The sequence below is a fragment of the Pipistrellus hanaki genome (assembly GCF_964339955.1).
Source record: "Pipistrellus hanaki genome assembly, chromosome: 19".
Lineage (NCBI taxonomy): Eukaryota > Metazoa > Chordata > Mammalia > Chiroptera > Vespertilionidae > Pipistrellus > Pipistrellus hanaki.
The window spans coordinates 574,123-598,599 of NC_140521.1; the positions used below are offsets into that span (position 1 = coordinate 574,123).

Genomic DNA, 24,477 nt, shown 5'->3' on the forward strand with positions numbered 1-24,477 from the left:
CCTCCCCACCCGGACCCTCCTCACCCGGACCCTCCTCACACGGATCCTCCTCACCACACGGACCCTCCTCACCCGGACCCTCCCCACCCGGACCCTCCCCACCCGGACCCTCCTCCCCACACGGACCCTCCTCACCCGGACCCTCCTCACACGGACCCTCCTCCCCACACGGACCCTCCTCACCCGGACCCTCCCCACACGGACCCTCCTCACCCGGACCCTCCTCACACGGACCCTCCTCACCCGGACCCTCCTCACCCGGACCCTCCTCACCCGGACCCTCCCCACCCGGACCCTCCCCACCCGGACCCTCCTCACACGGACCCTCCTCACCCGGACCCTCCTCACCCGGACCCTCCCCACCCGGACCCTCCCCACCCGGACCCTCCTCACACGGACCCTCCCCACCCGGACCCTCCCCACCCGGACCCTCCTCACCCGGACCCTCCCCACCCGGACCCGCCTCACCCGGACCCTCCCCACCCGGACCCTCCTCCTCACCCGGACCCTCCCCACCCGGACCCTCCTCCCCACACGGACCCTCCTCACCCGGACCCTCCCCACCCGGACCCTCCTCCCCACACGGACCCTCCTCACCCGGACCCTCCTCACACGGACCCTCCTCCCCACACGGACCCTCCTCACCCGGACCCTCCTCACACGGACCCTCCCCACCCGGACCCTCCCCACCCGGACCCTCCTCACCCGGACCCTCCTCCTCACACGGACCCTCCTCACACGGACCCTCCTCACACGGACCCTCCCCACACGGACCCTCCTCACACGGATCCTCCTCACACGGACCCTCCTCCACCCGGACCGTCCTCACACGGACCCTCCTCACACGGACCCTCCTCCCCACACGGACCCTCCTCCCCACACGGACCCTCCTCCTCACACGGACCCTCCTCCCCACACGGACCCTCCTCCCCACACGGACCCTCCTCACCCGGACCCTCCTCACACGGACCCTCCCCACCCGGACCCTCCCCACCCGGACCCTCCTCACACGGACCCTCCTCCTCACACGGACCCTCCTCACACGGACCCTCCTCACACGGACCCTCCCCACACGGACCCTCCTCACACGGATCCTCCTCACACGGACCCTCCTCCCCACCCGGACCCTCCTCACACGGACCCTCCTCACACGGACCCTCCTCCCCACACGGACCCTCCTCCCCACACGGACCCTCCTCACACGGACCCTCCTCCTCACACGGACCCTCCTCCCCACACGGACCCTCCCCCTCACACGGACCCTCCTCACACGGATCTGTCCTCCTCACACGGACCCTCCTCCCCACACGGACCCTCCTCCTCACACAGACCCTCCCCACACGGTCCCTCCTCCTCACACGGATCCTCCTCCTCACACGGACCCTCCTCCTCACACGGACCCTCCTCCCCACACGGACCCTCCTCCTCACCCGGACCCTCCTCACACGGTCCCTCCTCCTCACACGGATCCTCCTCCTCACACGGACCCTCCTCCCCACACGGACCCTCCTCCTCACCCGGACCCTCCTCACACGGATCTGTTCTCCTCACACGGAGCCTCCTCACACGGACCCTCCTCCTCACACGGACCCTCCTCACACGGATCTGTCCTCCTCACACGGAGCCTCCTCACACGGACCCTCCTCACACGGATCCTTTCTCAGGCTGATGCTCTACCCACTGAACCACACCGGCCAGGGCTGACCCACGTCTGTATCCAGTCGCCCCTGAAAGGCACATTGGCTTCAGGGGCAGAACCAGAGCCGCCCCCCCTCTGATCAGGGTGTCCTCCCGGTGCTGACAGCGGCAGCCCCTCATGTTGCTGGGGGGGGGGGGGGAGGAGGGACATGAGAGCGGGTCGCGATGCTCAGAATTCGGGCCTATGAGGGGGACAGAAGCCCACGCCCAGCTCATCTGGACGTCGCCTGTCCTCTGTGACCCCCCCTAACCCTCACGTGTCTGTGTCGCCCTCCAGGCTCAGGTGGAGGCGAAGAAGGAGCATGAGGGCGCCGTGCAGCTGCTAGAGGTAGGCGGCCGGGGGCGGGGTCCCATCCCCCGGGCTGTGCCCCCCCGCCCCTCTCACCGGCCCCGGGGGCCGCACTATGGCCGGCACCACCATCCCCTGTGGAGGCAGCGGAGGCTGAGGGGCTGAGCCCTTCCTCCGCCGCACAGCCCGCATCAGCCGGGTCTCAGCTTCAGCCTACCGCCCCCCCTGCGGGCTCCCCCCTGCCGGCTCCCCCCTGCCAGCTGCTGCCCCTGCCGGCTCCCCCCTGCGGGCTCCCCCGCTGCGGGCTCCCCCCTGCCGGCTCCCCCCTGCGGGCTCCCCCCCTGCGGGCTCCCCCCTGCCGGCTCCCCCCTGCGGGCTCCCCCCCCTCAGCACCCCCATGCCGGTTCTCCCTGTGCCAGCTGCCCCCCGCGGGCTCCTCCCCGGAGACACCTCCCTGCGGGCCCCCCGGGCGGGAAGCTGGGGGGCGGGGGGGGGAGCTCTGTTCCGTGGGGAGGCCCCTCGCGGTGGCTCAGTGGCTGCAGATGCTCCCACGTGTGCTCAGGCCCGTCGGCGAGGAGCCGGCATCCTTCCGGTGGCCCTTCCCTCGGGCCTCCCGCCCCCAGAATCACGCCCTCTGCATTTGTAAATTTTATCTCAATCCTCGCCCGACGATGCTTTCTCATGGATCTCTGGAGAGGGGGGAGAGGGAGGGAGACAGAGAAACATCGATGAGAGAGACACCTGCCACCTGCACTCGCCCCGCCCAGGGCCCGGGCTGGGGATGGAGCCCGCAACCGAGGGACGTGTCCCTGACCGGGAATCGAACCCGGGACCCTTCCCTCCGAGGGCCCACGCTACCCACTGAGCTACACGGCCAGGGCCGCCCCCGCCCGCACTTTAGTCCAGCGTCTCCTGGCTGCGAGCTAGCTGCTTGGTTCCCGGCCGCCGGGCCCGGACGGCCCTGCTGTCCTGACTGCCTTCGAGCTGCCGCCTCGAGGGTCCCGCGGAGCCGTCCGGGCTGGCGGCCTGCATGCCCACCGCGGCGAGTGCTGGCGGCCGTGCGTGCGGGGGCGGGCGCTGCGCTGGCCGGGAGCCGTGCCTGCTGCTCACACGTCTCTGTGCTGTGTCTCGTTGCTTCGCAGAACACCCTGGAGAGCATGCAGGTACTTGGGGGGCGTCCCGCCTGCCGCGGTGACGCCTCCGTGCATGGAGCCTCGCGCTCGGCCGCTCAACCCTCCTCGCCAACCGGCAGCTCCCGGGCCGCCCAGGGCGGGGGCGGGGGCGGGGCGGGCTGGGGCCAGGAGCTGCCCGGAGCCTCCAGGGGTCAGACGTGCACCGGGCCGGGCGCCCGTGCCAGCTCTGAGTGTTGGGCGGCCGCGGCTGACGCTCAGGCCCCTGAACGCCGATGACCCGGGAGCGGAGGGTGGGGACGGGCACCCAAATCCAGAGCCCGGCTCAGAGCCCGGGCACCAGGGGTCGGGCATCGGACTTCAGACCCGGCTTGAACGTTGCACCCGCGCATCCGTGTCTGTGTCCGTGTGTCCGTGTGTGTGTGTCCGTGTGTGTCTCTGTGTGTGTCTGTGTCCGTGTGTGTCTGTCCATCCATCCGTGTGTGTGTCTCTGTGTCTCTGTGTGTGTGTCTGTGTATGTGTATGTGTGTGTGTGTGTCCGTGTGTCATGGGGGCTCCTGCCTGCGCTTCCAGGCCTGGGCACAGGACCGGGGTTGCCTCTGCTCACGGCCGTCCCCTGAGCTGGACGGGCTGGCCTTGGGTAACACTGAGGCGAGGCCAGGCTGGCCCGTGGCAGCATCTCAGCCACGTCTGGATCCCGGGTCTGTGTGAGGCCACAGGGCTGCCCACGCGAGAACCCGAGGGCGAGCAGATACAGCTGTGCGTGTTCCTCCGTGGCCTGCACCCAGGTTCCTTAGTGCCGGGCGGGGCCTGCTTTCTGCCCAGGGCCCTTTGGATATTATTTGCCCTGACCAGTGAGGCTCAGTAGATAGAGCGTCGGCCTGCAGACTGAAGGGTCCTGGGTTTGATTCCGGTCAAAGGTATGTATCTTGGTTGCGGGCACATCCTCAGTGGGGGGTGTGCAAGAGGCAGCTGATGGATGTTTCTTTTTCATCGATGTTTCTAACTCTCTATCCCTCTCCCTTCCTCTCTGTAACAAATCAATAAAATATTTTAAAAAATGATTTTCATTGATTTCAGAGAGGAAGGGAGAGAGAGGAACATCCATGAGGAGAGAGAATCATGGATGGGATGCCTTTTGCACGCCCCATACTGGGGATCAAGCCCACAACCAGGCATGTGCCCTGACCGGGGATTGAACCCTGACCTCCTGGTTCCTAGGTCGACGCTCAGCCCCTGAGCCCGGCCTCCGGCTAGAGCTCCCTTCATTGGGAGCGAGGTGTCCTCGGAGGCCCCGGAGGAAAGTGCATTGTGGGTGAGCGACTGAGCTCTCCCCGCGTCCGGCTGTCCCCACCTCTCACCCCAAATTTCAACCCCAAAGTGCCCGCTGCGCACAGAGCTGGGGCGGCCCTAGGGGCGCGGAGTGCCGGCAGGTGGGGTTTCCTGGCTCCTGTGGTTCCCACGTTCACCGGGAGGGGACTGGGCCGGCAGCCGGGCTGCGTGGGAAGCTTGCTTTTGTCAGACGCCGAGCCGATGGAGGTGGGAGGCAGCCTCGGCCACACACATGCACACCCACGCAGACAGGCACAACACGCATGCACACCCATGCACAGACACGCACAACACGCATGCACAGACACGCACGGCATGCATGCACACCCATGCACAGACACAACACGCCACACACCCATGCACAGACACGCACAACGCATGCACAGCCATGCACAGACACGCACACCACGCCTACACACCCATGCACAGACACGCACAACAGGCCTACACACCCATGCACAGACATGCAAACACACACTTCTATGTTCGCATGCTCCCCGCCCCCGCTGCCCGCTGACTCATGTGCCCCGCAGTGCAAGGTGCGGGAGCTGGAGGACAAGTGCCGGGCGCAGAGCGAGCAGTTCAGCCTCCTGTCGCGGGACCTGGAGAAGTTCCGGCAGCACGCGGGCACCATCGACCTGCTGGGCGGCTCCCTGGCCCCCCTGGACGCCCCCCTGGCCCCCGGCAGCAAGCCCTTCCCGCCGTGCATGAACGGACTGGCCCCCTCCATCGGGGCAGGTGAGCGCCTGGAACCCCGCCCCCACCCCGACCGCGGGGCCGAGGGGGGAGGGGACCGGCGACCCCCACGCGGGCTGTGCACAGCAGGCGCGGCTGCGGACGGCGCTGTGCGTGTCCCTCGTTCCATCGCCGTTCTCCGTGTCCCTGGCCAGGTCAGGACGGCCCCTTCGGGAGCCGCGCTGTGATTGGGGACTACATCCGGCCCCGCCCGCTGCCCGGGGACACGCAGGAGCCCCTGTCCGCCAGGCCCCCCTTTCTGTCCAGGTCTGGAAGCTCAAGATGCAGATTTGAGTCCGATGTGAGTCCTGCCCCGGGGAGGGGCCCGTGTGTGAGGAGGGGGGGCAGTGGACGCACAGCCTGTCCTGGGGAGGTGCCCACCAATGCTCACGCTCACGCTCACACCCACCCCTCGGCCCGGTGCCAGTGGTGCGCCTGGCCCCCCGCTCCCTGCCCCCTCCCCTCCTGTGGTTGTGGCTGCGGTAAGGGACCTGAGTGGGCAGAGTCCTTGTGCTCTGCGGACTCTGAGACGGCAGAGAAGTGGGGACCTGGGAGGAGGGCCCCGTGCAGCCCTCCCGGGTGTCTCATGCTCAGCACGGAGCCAAGCGGCCCGTAGGTCCTTCCGTGGGCTGAACCTTGAGAGCAGAGGGCACAAATCATGGACTATCTTTGTCTTATTCTCCTTCTTTTTAAATGTATTTCTACTGATTTCAGAGGAAGGGAGAGGGAGAGAAATATGATGGGAGAGAATCAGTGATGAGAGAGGATCATTGATTCAACTGCCTCCTGCATGCCCCACACTGGGGATCGAGCCTGCAACCCAGGCATGTGCCCTTGACCGGAATCTAACCCAGGACCCGTCCGTCTGCAGGCCGACGCTCTACCCACTTAGCCACACCGGCCAGGGCTCTCTCTGTCTTCTAAGGACCCTCGCAGGGCCCAGCTCAAGGAGCACCCCGAGCCTTAGATCCTGTGGGGCAGCCCTCCTCCCTCACGTCCAGGCGTGGTGTGGGCACAGGAGTGCTTTACAGAGGTCCCCGCGGGACCTGGGAGCCCTCGCAGCTTCCTCATGGCCTCAAGGCGCCAGCATTTCCCGGGGACCCCCCATGAGAGGCTGCAGGGCCCGGGGACCCCCCATGAGAGGCTGCAGGGCCCGGGGACCCCCTATGAGAGGCTGCAGGGCCCGGGGACCCCCCATGAGAGGCTGCAGGGCCCGGGGACCCCCTATGAGAGGCTGTAGGGTCTGGGGACCCCCCACATGAGGCTACAGGACCCAAGGACCCCCCATGTGAGGCTGCAGGGCTTGGGGGGCCGTGGGAGGGTCCCGTGTGTCCCCCGCAGGAGGCAGCATGCCCCAGCTCCCTAACCGAGCACCCTGTGTCCCCAGATGGACAATGAGCGGAACGCCAACCCCCCGAAGCAGCGGTACTCAGGGAAGGTGCACCTGTGTGTGGCCCGCTACAGGTGAGGGGGCCGGCAGACGGGGGCGGCGGGGCCAGGCGGGCGCTGAGGGCACGGGAGAAGCCTGTCCTGGGGAGGTGCCCACCAATGCTCCGGGGGCGAGGCTTCTGTGGACGGGGACCTGAGGGGCAGGGAGGCCGTGTGGCCTCAGGGCTGCGGTCGCGGGACCATCACCCTTTGTTACGATTGAACAGCGCACGGCTGTCACCACGGACCGCCCGGGGTGGCATGCTAGGTGTACCTGTTAATGATTCTGATTTTTTTTCACTAGATGGGGTAACACGTGTTGATATATATGTGATTTGATATGTAGCTGCAAAACCTCATATGTCAAATTTTCTGAAGGTGTTAACATCGTAGATATTTTTACGCTAAAAAAAGTCGCATTTCGTGCCAAAAAAAGAGCATTTGCGGGAAGCTTTAACTCATTACCTTATTTTGAAGAAAAGTGCTGCTGGAAGTGATCGTATACTTCAGGAAGCTTATGGTGAACACATTCCATCTCAAGACACTTGTGGACGCTGGTGTAAACGCTTTAAAAGGGATGATTTCCACGTGAAAGACAGAGAACGTCCAGGTGCAAGTGAACCACGCTTAGATGGTCAAACGGCCAGAATGGGCCGGAAGACACGGCAAAGTGATTCTGCTTCGTGATGACGCACCATCACACACTTCAAAACCGGTTAAAGGCACGTGGAAAGATCTTGCCTGGGACACATGAACCCACCCGCCGTGTTCACCATGAGCTTCCCGAAGTATACGCTCACTTCCAGCAGCGCTTTTCTTCAAAACAAAGTAATGAGTTAAAGCTTCCCGCAAATGCTCTTTTTTTGGCACGAAATTTGACTTTCTTTATTTAGCATAAATATATCTATGATGTTAACACCTTCAGAAAATTTGCCACATGAGGTTTTACAACTTGTTGTCAATACAACAAAATAGCCTACATATCTCAAATCGCATGTATATCAGCTTATGTGTAACCCCATCTATTGAAAAAAAATCTTCATTAGTAACCGGTACACCTAGTATTTTCTACTGAGGAGGCTTTTCTGTTATTTTTAAAAAATCTTCAAAACCTCAGAGGGAAGGTAGGGGACGGTGGGGGAAAGGGGGGAGATCAACCACAGGACTTGTCTGCGTGCATATGAGCCTAACCAATGGACACAGACACCCAGGGGGTGAGGGCATGGGTGGTGGGGGTATCGGCGGGTAAGGACACATATGTAACACCTTTATCAGTAAAGAGAGAGAAAAAAGTATTTATCTGTGATGGCAAGTAACTCTAAAGACAGATTTTTTTAATTGAACGTATTGGGGTGATATTGGTTAATAAAATTATGTAAGTTTCAATTGTAAAAAATAAAAATCCCCACCTGAGGATGTGTTCCCATTAATTTTTAGGGAGAGTGGGAGCAAGAGGGAGAGACAGAGAGAAACATGGATGTGAGAGACACACATCGATGGGTTGCCTCCTGCATGCGCCCCGACCAGGGCCGGGCCAGGGTAGAGCCTGTAACCCAGGGACGTGCCCTTGACCGGAATCGAACCCGGGACCCTTTGGTCCGCAGGCCGGCGCTCTGCCACTGAGCCACCCCGGCCAGGGCTCGCCCTCTGCCCGTGGGAGTCTGTGGGAGGACACCGGCGACGGCCAGGGTCTGACTTGGTGCTGAGGCGAGGCCGCGGAGAGGCGGCGGGCACGGCCCGGGGTCCGAGAGGCCGGGGCTGCCGCCTGCCTCCCTCGGGGCATCTCCGAGCGGCTGTTTCTCCCGCAGCTACAACCCCTTCGACGGCCCCAATGAGAACCCGGAGGCCGAGCTGCCGCTCACGGCGGGGAAATACCTCTACGTCTATGGGGACATGGACGAGGACGGCTTCTACGAAGGTCTGTTCCCGGCGGCGGGCCGTGGGCTGGGAGCGGGGCCCCGGGGGCCGGCTGGCCCGGGCTCCCCCGACCTCCGCCAGCGTGCCCGTCTCCCCCCCCCCCCCCCCCGCTGGCCCGGGCTCCCCCGACCTCCGCCAGCGTGCCCGTCTCCCCCCCCCCCCCCGCTGGCCCGGGCTCCCCCGACCTCCCCCAGCGTGCCCGTCTCCCGCCCCCCCCGCTGGCCCGGGCTCCCCCGACCTCCTCCAGCGTGCCCGTCTCCCCTCCTCCCCACCGCTGGGCGGGGCTCCCAGGACCACTCCTCCGACCGACACGCGCTGGGCGCTCCTACGTCCACCTGGCTCCCAGCAGCCACGCGCCACCCGTGGCTGAGAACCCCGGGTCCCCGCGGGCTCCCCCTCCCGCCTGAGTCACTGCCCAGCACTGGGGACCCCCACCGTTGGCATCCTCTTGGGCAGGGCCCGTTCAGGAGCCCCCTCTCCAGGCTGGAGAAGAGCAGGCTGGTGGGTGGGGGTGTCGGCAGTGGGACCCGGTCCCGCGGGGTGACATCTGTGCGGGACCCGGGGACCCGGTCCGGCTCCCGGGGCTGCGGGCGGTGACGCTGCTGCCCTGGCTCCCAGCAGGCGAGCTCCTGGGCGGGCAGCGGGGGCTGGTGCCCTCCAACTTCGTGGACCTGGTGCAGGACGGCGAGGCCCGGCTGAGCGCGCTGGAGACCGAGCAGGGCCAGAACCTGCTGAACCAGGCGGGCCCGGGCCCCGAGGACGGCGGCGTGGGCACGCAGGACCTGAGCATCGATGACCTCGGCGAAGACCTCGTGCCTTACCCCCGGAAGATCACCCTCATCAAGCAGCTGGCCAAGAGCGTGATCGTGGGCTGGGAGCCGCCCGCGGTGCCGCCCGGCTGGGGCTCCGTGGGCGGCTACACCGTGCTGGTGGACCAGCAGCCGCGCCTGAGCCTCCCGCTGGCCGGCAGGACCAAGGCGCTGATCGAGAAGCTGAGCGTGGCCGCCTGCACCCACCGCGTGTCCGTGCAGTGCGTGACCAGCCGCGGCAGCTCGGACCAGCTGCGCTGCACGCTGCTCGTGGGCAAGGAGGTGGCGGTGGCCCCGTCCCAGCTGCGGGTGGACAACGTCACGCCCACCTCCGCGCAGCTCTCCTGGCTGCCCACCAACAGCAACTACAGCCACGTGGTGTTCCTGGACGGGCAGGAGCTGGGCGTGGTGCGGGCCGCCCGCTACCAGTACCAGCTGCTCAACCTGCGGCCCGGCACCGCCTACAAGGTCCGCGTGCTGGCCCGCCCCCACCAGGTGCCCTGGCAGCTGCCGCTGGAGCAGCGGGAGAAGAAGGAGGCCTGGGTGGAGTTCTCCACGCTGCCCGCCGGTGAGGGCCTCCGGGGCTCTGAGGGCGGGGCGGACGCAGGGCTGGGGCGGGGGCGGGGGAGCTACGTGCAGCCACAGCATCCGGGGAACCCCTGAGTCACCTGCCAGACACTGTGTGTGTGTGTGTGTGTGTGTGTGTGTGTGTCTGTGAGAGAGATAGGGTGTTGGCAGTTGGACCTGGGTCCCGAGGGGGTGGTGTCTGAGGGGATCCCTGTGACCCCGTCACTCTCCCGGCGGCTGGTCAGGCCCGTGTTCTCCGGGCGATGACTGTCCTCGCTCCCAGCAGGTGAGCTCCCGGACGGCAATGGTGTGTGAGGGAGAAACATGCACACACATGCACATGCAGAGAAACATGCCCACGCACGCACACACGCGTGCACACACACACACAAAGGGAAGAGGGGCGAGGCCGGGCACGGTCATGGCCCACTGGCCAGGCCTGAGTTGGGGAGGAGGGCGGTGGGGGTCTGGGGCCCCCAGCAGCTGTCCAACCTCAGCCTGAGGACCCAGCCCTGGTTCCCATCGGGGCAGCCGGGGGGCACCCTCCTCCATCCGCTCTGCCACTGCCCTCTCCCCGCCCTGCCAGGCACTCCTGTCCTCATGCCTGTTTGTTTGTTTATTTAAAATATATTTGTATTAATGTCAGGGAGGAAGGGAGAGGGACAGAAAAATCCATGAGGAGAGAGAATCATGGACCCGCTGCCTCCTGCACGTCCCCCACAACCCGGGCCTGTGCCCTGACCGGGAATCGAACCCTGACCGCCTGGTTCCTAGGTTGACGCTCAGCCCCTGGGCCAGGCCTGCCGGGCTCATGTCTGTTTGTTTTTATTGACGTGGAGCTGGCACACGTCCGCACATGCGTTCCGGGTACAGCAGGGACCCCGTGACCCCTGTGGCCCCGTCTCCGTCCGAGCTGTGCCGGCATGGCTGACGGCCGGCTCTGTGATTGGCTGTAATGGAGCCGGCCCTGCGGCGAGCGGCCTCCTCCCGGGAGGGCCCCGCCCGGCACGTGCCTCTGCGTGTGTCCCCAGGTCCCCCCGCGGCCCCCCAACACGTCTCCGTGCAGGCGGGGGCCACCCCAGCCACTGCCCAGGTCTCCTGGAAGCCGCCCGCCCTGAGCCCCGCCGGGCTGTCCAACGGGGCCAGCGTCATGGGCTATGGCGTGTACGCAAAGGGGCAGAGGGTGAGTCCCGGGAGGGCACCCAGGACTGGGCACTGCTCCGGGGAGGGTGACCGCTGAGCCCCTCCCCCTCCTCTGCCCTCAGCATTTAATAAACACCCGCCACCCGGGCCACCCCACCCAGGGCCCCCCTCACCCCAGGGCCACCCCACCCAGGGCCACCCCCACCCAGGGCCACCTCCACCCAGGGCCACCCCCACCCAGGGCCAGCTCTGGCCACAGTGAACCTCACCTCCTGACCCTGTGCACCCTCAGTGTGTCTCTGAGTTGGTTCTGGACACGGAAGCCTTCTGTCCAATGGCGGGGTGGCTGGTGTCCACAGACCCCCACAGGCCCTCGCTGAGCCCCGCCAGTGCGCAGGCTGCGCAGTGAGCCCGGCTGGACACGGCCCCTCCCCAGCCACAGGGGCAGCTGGGGCGGCCGCCCGGGGCGCAGGGGGCTGGCGGGCGGGGCGGCCCTCACAGCTCTCTCTCCGTGCAGGTGGCCGAGGTGGCGGGCCCCGGGGCGGAGGGCGTGGCCGTGGAGCTGGTGCGGCTGCGCAGCCTGGACGCCCGGGGCCTGACGGTGCGCACGCTCTCGGCCCAGGGCGAGTCCGTGGACTCCGCCGTGGCCGCCGTGCCCCCCGACCTCCTGGTGCCGCCCGCCCCCCCGAGAGCGCCCACCCCGAAGCCATTCGCCAGTGCCGGAGCCCCCGAGACCAAAGAGGAGCGCCCGGGCCCCCACGCCCCCGCGGACGAGGCCTGGGAGCAGGGCCGGGCGCCTGCCCTCGGGCACACGCTGGAGCTGCCGGGCCTGCCCAGCCGGCGCTCGCCCTCGCCCAGCCGGATCCTGCCGCAGCCGCAGGGCGCCCCCGTGTCCACCTCCGTGGCCAAGGCCATGGCCCGGGAGGCCGCGCAGAGGGTGGCCGAGAGCAGCAGGGTAAGGCCGGTCCCTCTCCCGTCGACAATAAGATAAAACACCCCCAGGAGCCAGGGCCGCCTCTGGCCGGGCCCTCGCGCGGTGGCTGAGGGGCCGTGGGGGCGAAGGGAAGGTGGGAGCCGGGAGCCGCCCCCCTGCAGCCCGGCGCCCGCTCACCGCGCTCTCCTCTCAGCTGGAGAAGAGGAGCGTGTTCCTGGACAGGAGCGGGCCCTACGCCAACTCCGACGAGGAGGACGGCTACGAGTCCCCCGGCGTCCGGAGGAGGGCCGCCTCCGTGGACGACTTCCTGAAGGGCTCGGAGCTGGGCAAGCCGGTGAGCGCCGGCGGGGCTCCGGGCGGGGGTGCTGGGCGGGCACGGGGGCCGCGGCCACAGGAGCCTCCGGAGATGGGGAGGTGCCAGCCCTCGTGGCAGCCGTCTTAGTGGGTGTGGGGGTTCCGATTTAACTGCCGAGCTGTGGGCCCTCATTGGGGACAGCTTCAGAAGTCTGTATGGGAGCCCCCCTCTCCTACCCCCACCCCCCCCCAGGTTCGGCTGGGGCAGAACCCGCCCTTGGTTGATTCACCCTCCGTAACCGCCCAGGTGTTTGCCGGGCATCTGCTAGGGGCTGAGCATCCTGGGAGATTCAGAAATAAAACCTGTCACGTGCAGGGTGTGCAGTGCACACGGGGCCTGGCACACGGGGGCCTGTAAGCTTTCTTTGGTTGCAGTTAAGGTTCATTTTAGTTTTTTCTTTCAATCCGAGTGTCATCCCCAACCTCCCCAACCCGGGCCACTCGGCCGACTCGGTGCGGGCGGCGGGCAGTGCCCAGCGGGTCCCCAGGGCGGGTCGGCCTCGGGTTCTGCCGGCCTGGTCTGACAGGAATGTCCTCAGACGGGTTTCCATCCGGCCCAGGCCAGCTGTGTGCGTGCATTTTATCTAATTAATTAACTTATTTAGAACGTGTTCTCATTGATGTCGGAGAGAGGAAGGGAGAGGGAGGGAGAGACACAAGCGTCAGTGACGAGAGAGAATCACGCCCCCCACTGGGGATGGAGCCCTGACGGGGAATCGAACCCTGGCCTCCTGGCTCTTAGTTCCACGTGCAGCCCCTGAGCCGCACGGGCCGGGCTCTGTGAGTTTCAGACCACAGGCTGCTGTTTAAATCGGAAACGCCCAGAAGAGGCGCATAGACACCCACCTCCGCCCCAGCCTCCACCCCATCTCCACCTCCCGAGCCCGAGCCTCCGCCCAGCTGGGCTGCTCAAGTCGGAGCGGCTGGGGCCCCGGAAGAGCCTGTTTCCCAGCGTGGAGCTGCCGGAGCCACGTCTGGGTGCCCGCCCCGCCCGGCCTACCCCAGCCGCCCCGCTCCTGGGCCCACGGACGCCGAGGCCTCCACGCCTCTCGCCCGCGTCCGAGCCCGTTAGCTGGGAAGGCGAGGCAGGAGCTCCGGGCCTGGAGCCGGTGCTCACCGCCCCCTTCCTGCCCCAGCCGCACTGTTGCCATGGGGACGAGTACCACACGGAGAGCAGCCGGGGCTCGGACCTGTCGGACATCATGGAGGAGGACGAGGAGGAGCTGTGCTCGGAGATGCAGCTGGAGGGGGGGCGGCGGCGGCCCAGCGGCACCTCCCACGGCGCCCTCAAGGTCAGTGCGGCGGCCCCAGCCTCCCCCGCCGCCCCAGCCTCCCCCGCCGCCCCCGAGCCCACCCCGGGACTGGCTTCTCCTCGCCGGGGACCTTGCATCCGGGAACCCCGCTTCCTCTGGCTCTGACCTCGGCCAGCAGCCGGGCGAGGGGTGTGGGAGAAGCCCTGGCGGCCTCTGGCCCCAGCTCGGCAGCAGGGATCGGGGGCAGGAGGGGAAAGTGAGGGCCCACCTCCACCCGGCCCTGAGCGCTCACCCCAGAGAACCAGCCGCCGAGAGTGGGGACTCGGAGTCAGGACGGGCATTGGGAGCGCCTGGGCCGGCTGGGGAGGTGGGAGGGCCCGGCACCCAGCTGGGCCCTGCGGGCGGGCGAGGAGGGATGGCTGTCCTCAGGTCGTGGCTGACCCTCCTCAGACACCCACCAGGCACCTGTGCTCGGTGCGGCTGTCTGCGGGTTTGAGGGGCGGTCACCGTCATGGAGACGAGGCCAGGAGACCGGCCCTCGGGGTCCCTGTCCTTGTCGGGGTGCAGCCACCCTGCTGCTGGCTGCTCTGGCTCCAGCACGTATTCACGCCCCTGGCAGCCTGGGTTCCCGGTGGGTGCCCTCTGCGCGCCAGGCCCTGCACCAGGCACCGGGCTCCTAGCCCTTCCCCTCCCGGGGAGACAGAGGCGGGACAGCCGGCAGGACCTGTGGGTCTCCCGGATGGAAAGGTTTGGGGAGGAGACTCCGGGGGGGATAAGGGGCCTGCCCGGCGTTTCTCCAGGAACTCGGGCCGCCTTGCACAGAAACACTGCCTGATGCTCCCCCAAGGCGCCCCCACCGTGCCAGGCCCTGTGCAGACCCGCTCGGTCGCCGCTCCTGCCCCTGGCTGGCCCCTCGCACCTGCCCCTGGGGCTCCCCAAGGCCCCGGCCGGCAGGAGGCGGAGCCTGTGACGGGGAGGAAGGCCCTGGGCGCCCCCTGCTCATGCTCACAGCCGGACCAGGAAAGCGGCCTGGTCTCCCACGTCCAGGGTGCTTCTCCTGGGAGGGAACCCAGGACTGCTGAGCGGAGGGAGGAGGGCGGGGGCACGCAAGGTCCTTATAAAACCTGTGGCCGCCAGCACAGCCCCAGGGAACAGCTGAGTGGATATCACAGCTGGTAGGAAGTGGGCCAATGACGTGGCAGGAAGTGGGCCGATGATGTGGTAGGAAGTGAACCGGCTGACAGCTGCAGGATCCCCGCAGTTTGTCCGCATTGTTCTCACATGTGTGAGGACCAGAAGCTGTCTCAGCTGACCTGGAACCCCAAGCCAGAGCTGGGGCTGGTGCAGGAGCCGCAGGGGAGCCGCGGGGGAGCCTGCTTCCTGCCGGGAGGGTCCAGGAGGCCTTCTCTGACGCCGAAGGGCAGAGCAAGGCCACGGCGCCGAGCGACTGGGTCCCGGCTTCGCATGGAGCTTGTAGCCGGGAGACGGCGATCCCAGCCGGACAGGAAGGAGGCCCGCTCTGCGCTGGGGGGAGAGGGAGCGAGGGCAGGGCCTGCTGGGCCGCGGCTCCGTCCGCGCCGTCCGGTGGCCGCCGCCCTGGCCTGGTCTCAGCACTCTGGGCACAGCCGGTTCCCAGCGCCCTGCCAACCCCCACCGCCTGCCCTGCTGGTTTAGTGCATGGCCTGCCCCTGCTGCTCTGCCTGGCTCCATCCTCCGCCCACTGCGCCCTCATTTCAGAGCCCGGCCCGAGCACGCCCGCCGCCCCCCAGCATGCTCCCCCCTCGTGACCCCGAGACTAATGCTGTCTGTCTGTTTTCTTTCCCCCCCTCGCCCGCGTCACGTCCGCTCACACCCGGGGCCCCGCATGCCCCCTTAGGCGTGCTCTAGGCATAGGACCTCGGACGGGGCGTTCGCCGAGCCGCCCGAGGGCCCCCCGCAGGCCGCACACAGTGCGCGGCTGTTCAGTATCCCCGAAGTAGCCGAGGAGGACACGGAGGCCTGTGACTTCCTGCACAGACAGGGCGGCGGGTGCCCGTCCGGGGCCCGGGAGCCGCGGGCCAGGCCCTGCCGGGCGCACCACGCTCCCCCGGGCGCCCGGGCCCCCGCCAAGCCCAGGGGCCCCCACGCCGAGGACTTCCTCCACGAAGACCGGGGCTGCCGGGGCGGCCGCTGGGCCACCAGGAGCCCCGACAGCGGCCTGGACTGTGGCAGCGAGGAAGAGGACCCGCGCCTGAGCCTCCGGAGCAGCCCGGGCCCCGGGCCCTGTCCCTGCAGGACCCCCCGGCCCCTGCTGGCCCGGCGGCGGACGCTGACCCGGCAGAGCAGCGTCGAGGAGGACTTCGGGGAGCAGGACCCCGGCCCCGTCCTCAGGAGCAACGACCCCCGCCCGGGCCCGGAGAGGCCAGCCCCCCGGAGGCCCGGCTGGGACCAGCCCGCGGGGCCCAGCGCCTGGAGGAAAAGCACAAAGGCGCCCCCCAGTAGGGCACCCGCCCAGCACCCACAGGCGGCTCCCCGAGTGGCAGACGGCCCCGCGGTGTGTGTCCCGAGCCCTCCCCTCCGCTTGCCAGGCCAATCCGCCCGCCCTCCATCTCCCTCTTTGTGCTGGGGCCTCGGACCCGGCCGATGCTCCGATCGCCATGCGGGTCCATCACTGCCATCGCTTCCGATCCTAGACCTGCTGGCGGCTTCTTTCTGTTGCTTTCGGATGAGATCCTCCCGCGCCCCCCTCCCCCCCCCCAATCAGCGACGATGCTGGCTGCTTCGGTTAAAGGACAACTGAATCTAAGTTTTAATTAAGGGTTAGCTGAACGCTCGTCGCCCACGCGTTTGCCGACCTGCCTTTCCCGAGCGAGCATGGGCCGTGGGGGCCACCGACAGGATCGGAGGGCTGCTCCTGGGGGCGGCTTGGTTTTTGTTTGTTTTTTGTTTTTTGTTTTATGGCCTTCGTCCATCACTGGGAAAAGGAAAGAACAATGATCAAAGAGATGCATTTGTCCATCTGGTTCCCAAGGTGTAATTCCCTTACCTCCAGTTTTCAGAATGAATTTTCCACCATCAGCTCTAGACACACACACACACACACACACGCACACCCTGCCTCGCCCTCCGGGTGTGTGAGCAGCTGTCAGGAGCTCCCCTCCCCTCCGCATTGTGTCCGTTTTCCGAGCATTTGCTCACACGTGAACACACAGGTGAGGGCGCAGGTGGGCCAGGCCTGGGCTCCGGGCCGGTGCAGTGTGCGTTCTGTCCAGTAGAGGGCTCTGCCCCAGGCCCCACACTTCACCGGGCCCACCTGTGTCCGGCCCACGCCAACCCCTCTGATCCCTGCTCCTCCCCTGGGCCCCCAGAGCTTCCCCGGGAGCCGGAGGCTGCGCCGGGCGCTCGGACACAGAGCTAACCCAGGGGGCCTGTTGGGGGCACGTACCCAGGCAGGGCAGCCCTGGAACGGGGCCAGGACGGCGCCGGGAGTTCACACGCCCAGAAGCTCCTGCCCTGGAGGTTTCCGTGCCCTCACGTCCAGCTTCCCCCGAGGGACACGGGGCCGGGCGGCGCCCCACGTCTGTGATCCTAGGAGGAGGCCTGGGGGTCCGAGTATCAGCCTTCTCGCCCGGCCCGTGTGGCTCAGGCGTTGAGCGTCACTGACCTATGAACCAGGAGGTCGGGGTTCCGTTCCCGGTCAGGGCACAAGCTGGGTTTCGGGCTCCACCCCCCGTTTTGAAAAGCAACTCCGCCGTGGAAGCTGGGGCGCCCGGGGTGCGCGGTGTGGTCCCGGGCCATTCAGCTAACCTTTCAGTTAAAAGCTACGTTTGGTTGCCTTTAGAGCTTCCGCTGCTGCGCTGAGTTGATTTGGCCGACTTCCTTCTCGCGGCCCCAGGCCAGCGGGGCGTACGACTCTGCCGTCTTGTCTCCAGATTTTAGGAAACCCGGCGCTGGCGGGACGGGCGGACAGGACAGACCACGGGAGCCGGAGGTACCCTCACGGAGGCGCTGGCCCGCAGAGGCCCCGGCCCACAGCCCCGTCCATCGGTAACCGGCCCTGCCGTCCTTCTTTCCACCACAGGGCCCGTGGCGGCTTAGCCCTCAACCTAAACATCTGAAAAAACGCGTGGGTGGTTCGATTCCCGGTCAGGGCACAGGCCCAGGTTGGGGGCTTGATCCCCGGGTTGGGACGTGCAGGAGGCAGCCGAGCCCTGATTCTCTCTCATCATGGATGTTTCTAGCCCCCTCTCCCTCTCCCTTCCTCTCTCTGAAGTCAATAAAAAGATATATTTGGAAACGATAAAAAAAAAAAAATTAAAAGTGATTGAAAATAGTGTTTTCACCCAGATAACAAAAAACTCTCAGTTGTGGCAAAGAGAGGGCAGAAACAGCTCAAGATAAACAGAACCGATGTGTATGGATTCTCACATGAAAAGATGCTGTTACACGTTCAGGAGACAAGAGTGAGTGCTGCTCAGCGACCACCCAGTAGGGGGAGACACGCTGTTTGGATCCCGTTGGAAATGAGAAAACGTAGGAGCGCCTGCCGTGCACTGTAAACAAACCCCCAAACCAGAACAAAACCCCCAAATCCGTGTGAAGAAATGGAAGAGGCTGCTGCTCAGGGCCTGTTCCCTCCCGGCAGGCAGCTCCCTGGACTTCCGGCTGATCCTGAAAAGATCTGTAACTAACGAATAAATAAGTTAATATATTTTTACTGGTTGCAGAGAGGAAGGGAGAGGGAGATAGAAACATCCACGATGAGAGATCGGCTGCCTCCCGCGCGCCCCCTATCCGGATGGAGCCCATCACCCGGGCCTGTGCCCTGACCTTCTGGGTCATAGGTCAGCGCTCAGCCACGGAGCCACGTGGGCCCCAAACGTGTTTTCAAAGGACAGACGGGCGTGTCTGGGTCCGGGCCCGGGGTGACAGCTCTGCCCTGTGGCCCCCGCTCCCAGATGACTACGTGGACCGGGACCGGTTGTCCCCCGACTTCTACGAGGAGTCCGAGACCGACCCCGGCGCCGAGGAGCCCCCGGCGCGCATCTTCGTGGCCCTGTTCGACTACGACCCCCTGAGCATGTCCCCGAACCCCGACGCCGCCGAGGAGGAGCTGCCCTTCAAGGAGGGGCAGATCATCAAGGTGGGCGCGGGGCTGTGTCCCGCCATCACCCCATCACCCCAGCCATCACCCCCACCATCACCCCATCACCCCATGATCCCAGCCATCACCCCCGCCATCACCCCATCATCCCAGCCATCACCCCCACCATCGCCTCGGCCATCGGGGAGGCGTGGCCTGGAGGGGGCGGAGCAAGACGGGAGCCCACGGGCAGGGGATGGGAGTGGGGGTGGGGGAAGGTGGTGGTTAACAGGGGTCCTGGGGAGGGGGGTCCCGTGGGTCTCGTCACGCCCCCATCCCGATGCCTGACTCTCAAGGCCCACGCCCACCCCACGGCGGCCCAGCGGTGAGCCAGCCTGTCCTCGGGGCTGCGCACTCCCGGCCACCGAGGGCGGCGTTGAAGGCACGTGACACAACCTGTCGTTCTACTGTATTTGACTGTGGGCCTCTGAGCCAGCCAATCACCGCACTGCAGGCAGGATGACCCAACTCTGAGCCAGCCAATCACCGCACTGTAGGCGGTGCCATAACTCAGCCAGCCAATCATCCCGCAGTGACGTACTCTGACCCAGCCAATCACCTCACTGTAAGCGGTTGACTTAATTCCAAGCCAACCAATCACCCTAAGTGGCATAAGATCCAGCCAATTACCGCACTGCAGGCGGTGCTGTAACTCTGAGCCAGCCAATCACCGCACTGTAGGCGGTGCCATAACTCAGCCAGCCAATCATCCCGCAGTGACGTACTCTGATCCAGCCAATCACCTCACTGTAAGCGGTTGACTTAATTCCAAGCCAACCAATCACCCTACAGTGGCATAAGATCCAGCCAATCACCTCGCTGTAAGCGGGTGACGTAACTCTGAGCCGGCCAATCACCGCACTGCAGGCAGGGTGCGGGAACTCTGAGCCAGCCCGTCCCCCCCGCAGTGACGGAACACTGAGCGGCCCCTCACGAGGCCTCGGCTTCTCCGCGGCCCCAGGTCTACGGCGACAAGGACGCGGACGGCTTCTACCGCGGGGAGACGTGCGCGCGGCTCGGCCTCATCCCCTGCAACATGGTGTCCGAGATCCAGGCGGAGGACGAGGAGATGATGGAGCAGCTGCTGCGCCAGGGCTTCCTCCCGCTCAGCACGCCGGTGGAGAGGATAGGTGAGGCCGCGCTGCCCGGCCACCCTGGCCGTTCTCAAGGTCACGGTCCTTCCCTCCCCTGGGAGCCGGCCACTCGGAGCATTGTCACCCCCCTGCAGAGCGTGTGTGTGCGTACCTGTGCGCTTTAAATATATTTCTATGGATGTCAGAGCGGACGGGAGAGGGAGAGAGAGAGAAACATCCATGATGGGAGAGAAGCATGGATCGGCTGCCTCCTGCTGGGGATAGACCCCACAACCTGGACCTGGGCCCTGACCTAGTTCCTAGGTCAACGCTCAGCCCCTGAGCCAGGCGGCCTGGGCCGCATGTGTTCGTGTTAAGGAGGCAGCCCCAGGTGTTACAAAGCTGTGCTCGCTTGTTCTCCATTAAAACAAAGCCCAGGAGGCCGGCGACTGGCCCCAGGCCGCCGTGCGGGCCCGGGGCCCATGGCCGCGGTGACGGGCGGGCCCCCCGGTGACGGGAGGGGGGCCCCCCCCTCACGCCGTATGTGACGGTGGCTTCCTTCTCCCCGCCGTCCGCAGAGAGGAGCAGGCGCGGCGGCCGGCAGCAGGCGGTGTCCACGCGCAGGATGGTGGCCTTGTATGACTACGACCCCAGGGAGAGCTCGCCCAACATCGACGTGGAGGTGCGCGGCCCTCCCCTCCCTCCCCTCCCCTCCCGCAGGGCGGCCCCAGAGCGGTCAATGGCTGACAGAGGTCGGCGGGCCCCCTGCCTGCAGCTCAGGGAACGGCAGCCACACAGTGGGGGTGCCAATAGCGTCAAAGCTCAACCCCTGACCCACCCTGGCCGGCATTTAGGAAGAAAAGGGCATTCCCAGCCTGGCTGGCTTGTTGGCGGCCTGGAGTCTCCCCCACTCCCCTCCCCTCCCCTCCACCCCCTGACGAGGCGAGAGCGGCTCATGGCTAACTGGGCACAGCCTCAGACGCGGCGGGAGGCATTCACTGGAGGCCGGCCGGGCTGCGGGAGCAGGTCCCCCACACCCAGGCGCCTACGTTAAGGGCCTGGCGGGTGTGCAGCCGTGGCTGGCGCTGAATCCCGGCCGGAATCGGGGAGCCCGGTGCCTTCGGGGGGGGGGGCGGGTGGCGGCCTGCGTTGCCCTGGTCAGAGGCCCTGGGCGGCTCAGTAGCTTTCGCCCTCATTGGCCGGAGGGAGCAGGTAAATGCCCAGATCAGAGCAAAACCAGACAGTGAAACCGAGAAGAGGGTCCTGGGGAAACGGCCTCGGCAGGCCCTCACCCTCCCTCCCCCCAGGCCGAGCTCACCTTCTGCACCGGCGACATCATCTCCGTCCTCGGGGACATCGACGAGGACGGCTTCTACTGCGTGAGCGAGGCCGCGGGCCCGGGTGGGCGGGCGGCGGGCGGCGGGGGGCGGGCGGCGGGCGGCAGGCGGCGGGTGGCGGGCCCCGGGCCCCGGGCGGTGGGCGGCCTGTGCTCTCGGCTCGCTCTCCGCTCGGGAACCGGAGGCGGACGGGCTGGGCCCGGTGGGTCCCGCAGCGGCTGCCCCAGACCGAGAGGCCGCCCTCCCTGTCCTGGGGCTGCTCCTTTATGTTTAACATAAAGAGGAAGTGAAAGGGAGGGAGGGGGAGAGAGAGAGACATCAATGATGAGAATCATCGATCGGCTGCCTCTTGCACGGCCCCTCTTGGGGATCAAGCCTGCAACCCAAGTACAGGCCCTGACCGGGAATTGAACCCTGACCTCCTGGGTGGTAGCCGGCGGGAGGGGGAGGGCGGAGGGGCCGGAGTAAGGCTCCGTCTGCGCGCACAGGGGGAGCTCAATGGGCAGAAAGGCCTGGTGCCTTCCAACTTCCTGGAAGAAGTGCCTGACGACGTGGAAGTCTACCTCTCGGACGCCCCGGCCCAGCGCCCTCAGGACACGCCCGCGCGCGCCAAGGCCAAACGGGTAAGCGGCCCCCCGGCCCGTCCACCGCCCCCGCCCCCCCCCCCCAATGCACTCCCGTGTGGTCTCCTCGCCTCCCCTCCCCCGGGGCCGTCCTAAACCTGCTGACCTCTGACCCTTACACACAGTTCACCAAATGGGACATTTTCCATCCCAACCGGCTGCCTCCGCTCACAAGGGGACCCCCCGCGTGACGGACGCACACCGGGCGAGGGCCAGGGTGAGGGCCAGGGCCAGGGGCTGGCCCGTCCTGAGACTCAGGGCCGCGGCCGAGACCCACCCAAGGGTCGGCCCTCCCGGGAGCAGACACCCGCCGGCTCAGGCGACATCCATGCGCAGCGTCTCATTTTTATTTTACGTCATCGCCGCGAGTTTCCTCTATCTTTATATTATATATATTTTTATTTCTTTGCTCATCTGCTTGGAAACAGAAGAAGAGTGTTCATTTCACACCTTAATCAGGCAAAGTAGCCTTCACGTAAGTGAGCAGCTGAAGATACCGAGAGCCCCGAGCGGCCTCAGGGCTCGCGCTGGGCGCCGGGGTCCCGGGGCCGGAAAGAAACTGGTCTCAGTTGTAGAGCAACTGGAGGCTTGGCGGGCCGAGCCGCGGGGCCACCCCGGTTCCCGGGCGCAGGCGGCCTGGGGCATGTTTCCCGCGGCCCGGTGTCTGCCCCCGGGCTGGTACTGCATTGCCAGCCTCTCTCGGAAAAGCACGGCCTCTGAGCGTGTTTATGGCACATTTCCTCACAAAATTAAAAAAACTTATTTTTATTGATTTCAAAGAAGGAAGGGGAAAGGGAGCGATAGAATCATGGATCGGCTGCCTCCTGCTACTGGCTGGATGGAGACCACAACCCGGGCACGTGCCCTGACAGGGAATCAAACCCGGGCCCTGCAGGCCGACGCTCTATCCACTGAGCCACACCGGCCAGGGCCCGGCAGATTTCCTGGTAAAAGTGTGGCTGGAGCTCAGAGCTGGGCAGTGGGCAGGCCGACCCGAGTCGCGTCCCACCGCCCGCACTGCGCCTCCTCCAGGCCCCGCCTCCGTCCAGAGCGAGCCCGCTGCTCCTCCAGGTGCCGATGCCGGGGAGGCGCCGGGTGGCCTGCCAATGCAATACCCGCTCCGAGACACCGGCCCCGGGCCCAGCGGGGCCGTGGTATCTTCAGCGACGGGTGCTTGACGAGTTCATTAGCGTTAGACCTTGATTCTCAACCCAAGCAAGCTGGCAGCCCCGGGCCGGCCGTGCTGCAGGGCCCTGCACGCGCCTCAGAGCAGCTGGCTCTGGGAGGTCAGAGGTCAGGACGGGGGGATGGGCCGCGGGTGCCCGTGAGCTCAGCACTGACCGGGTGCTCACGACGGACAAGCCCCCCAGACCGCAGTGCGTGCAGGCCGCGGCGCACACAGGCCTTGCCCATGAGGCCTGGAAGCTTCCTTGGTTGCAATTAAGGTTCATTTTAGTTTTTTTTCTTTTCAACCGTGTGCCATCCCCAACTCCCCTACCCGGAGCCTCTCGGCCGACCCGGGCCCGGCTTTCGGACGCGTCCCGAGTGCATCCGCTTGGAGATGGCGCTCCGGTGATGTCACCTGCCCTCGGCGCGCCCTCCCGCCTCGGGTCAGGCTAGGGGAAGCGCCCGCCCCCGGCCGCAGAGCGGGGCACCCGTGTCCGCGGCGCCGGGGCTGCGGGCGGGGGCGCTGCCCGCGCAGTGACTGTCCCTGTACCACCAGGTGCCTCCGGAGGGGGCGGGCCCGGCCCGCAGAGCTCCGTCCCCCACGGCCCACCTGCACGCGGGGCCCCCCGCGCCGGCCGGGGGTGCCGGCGGCCCCGGGAGGGGCCGGGCCGTGTCCTCGAGGAAGAAGAAGGGGCTGCTTTTCAAAGGCAAGAGGCTGCTGCAGAGGCTGGGCGCCGTCAAGTGACCCGACGCCTCCGACACGCGGCTCACTCCGACGGGCTCCCCACGGCAGGGGCCTCTGCCCGCCCGCCCGGCACAGCACCGCGGACAGAGCGGCTCCCGGGCCGCAGGCTCCTGGGCCTCAGGCTCGGCCGCGTCCCTGTCGGACGGGAGGCCCGGCACGGGGCCAGGCCCGCCTGGCCCTCGGTCGGCCTCTGTGCTTGCCCCGCCCCTCCCGCCCCTCGCGCCTGCCCTCCCCTCCCCTCCCCTCCCCCCGGCGCCCCGGTGTCTGCCTTACTCTGCACATGGTTTGTACGTCAATAAACTCGCTGTGCTCCTGTGTGTGCGCGTCATGGTCTCACCCCACACGGGCAGGCTTGTGGCCAGGCCCAGCACACGTGTCCTCACGCACACCCTCAGTGTCACTAGGTGGGTCTGTCCCTCTCGTGCCAGACGGACGGACGGGCAGCACACAGGTGGCCACCCCCCACGCACAGGCCCGGCCGGCAGTCTGCTCCCCGTGACCCACACCGGCCCTCCCGGCATCGAGCAGACCGGGCGCTGCTGCTCTTTTGTACCCTCGCCCCTCATCCCGTTTTTACTCTTTGTACACGGCCACCGCCTTCCTCTGTAACCTGTGTGCGGCTGAGAGCGTTCCCGGTCACGTGCGTGTGCGGCAGGCACCCCGGGGAGCGGCGTGTGGGTGCGTGTTCGGTCGGTGTCCGGTCTTTTCTAGAATAAACTCGTTTTCCACGATGCCGCCTCCTGTGTGTTTGGGGCGGGCACACTCGCCTCCCGCGCCGGGACTTCTCCCAAAGGCTCTGACGGGGACCCGGCCCAGGCCAC

The 24,477-nt window shown here is 66.6% G+C and overlaps 1 protein-coding gene and 1 long non-coding RNA gene across 2 annotated transcripts in view; one reads left to right on the forward strand and one right to left on the reverse strand.

The window, feature by feature from the left end:
* The window catches only part of RIMBP2 (RIMS binding protein 2), a 46,164-nt gene extending 22,485 nt beyond the window's left edge, over window positions 1-23,679 (forward strand). Inside the window, exons 5-23 of the mRNA XM_084867412.1 lie at window positions 1,976-2,026; window positions 3,130-3,150; window positions 4,983-5,187; window positions 5,340-5,485; window positions 6,572-6,648; window positions 8,421-8,530; window positions 9,151-9,906; window positions 10,937-11,088; window positions 11,566-12,003; window positions 12,176-12,316; window positions 13,473-13,628; window positions 15,466-16,122; window positions 17,501-17,615; window positions 18,527-18,711; window positions 19,673-19,841; window positions 20,363-20,466; window positions 21,092-21,163; window positions 21,610-21,744; window positions 23,468-23,679. Coding sequence (XP_084723538.1) covers window positions 1,976-2,026; window positions 3,130-3,150; window positions 4,983-5,187; window positions 5,340-5,485; window positions 6,572-6,648; window positions 8,421-8,530; window positions 9,151-9,906; window positions 10,937-11,088; window positions 11,566-12,003; window positions 12,176-12,316; window positions 13,473-13,628; window positions 15,466-16,122; window positions 17,501-17,615; window positions 18,527-18,711; window positions 19,673-19,841; window positions 20,363-20,466; window positions 21,092-21,163; window positions 21,610-21,744; window positions 23,468-23,656 — 3,879 coding nt within the window. The 3' untranslated portion in view covers window positions 23,657-23,679. The remainder of the gene's footprint in view (window positions 1-1,975; window positions 2,027-3,129; window positions 3,151-4,982; window positions 5,188-5,339; window positions 5,486-6,571; window positions 6,649-8,420; window positions 8,531-9,150; window positions 9,907-10,936; window positions 11,089-11,565; window positions 12,004-12,175; window positions 12,317-13,472; window positions 13,629-15,465; window positions 16,123-17,500; window positions 17,616-18,526; window positions 18,712-19,672; window positions 19,842-20,362; window positions 20,467-21,091; window positions 21,164-21,609; window positions 21,745-23,467) is intronic.
* LOC311613777 lies at window positions 16,133-18,147 on the reverse strand. Its single transcript, XR_014793516.1, has 3 exons — window positions 17,376-18,147; window positions 17,014-17,232; window positions 16,133-16,542 (listed from the first exon to the last, which is right to left on the reverse strand). It is a non-coding gene; the product is annotated as an uncharacterized lncRNA (long non-coding RNA).
* Window positions 23,680-24,477: the final 798 nt, after the last annotated feature.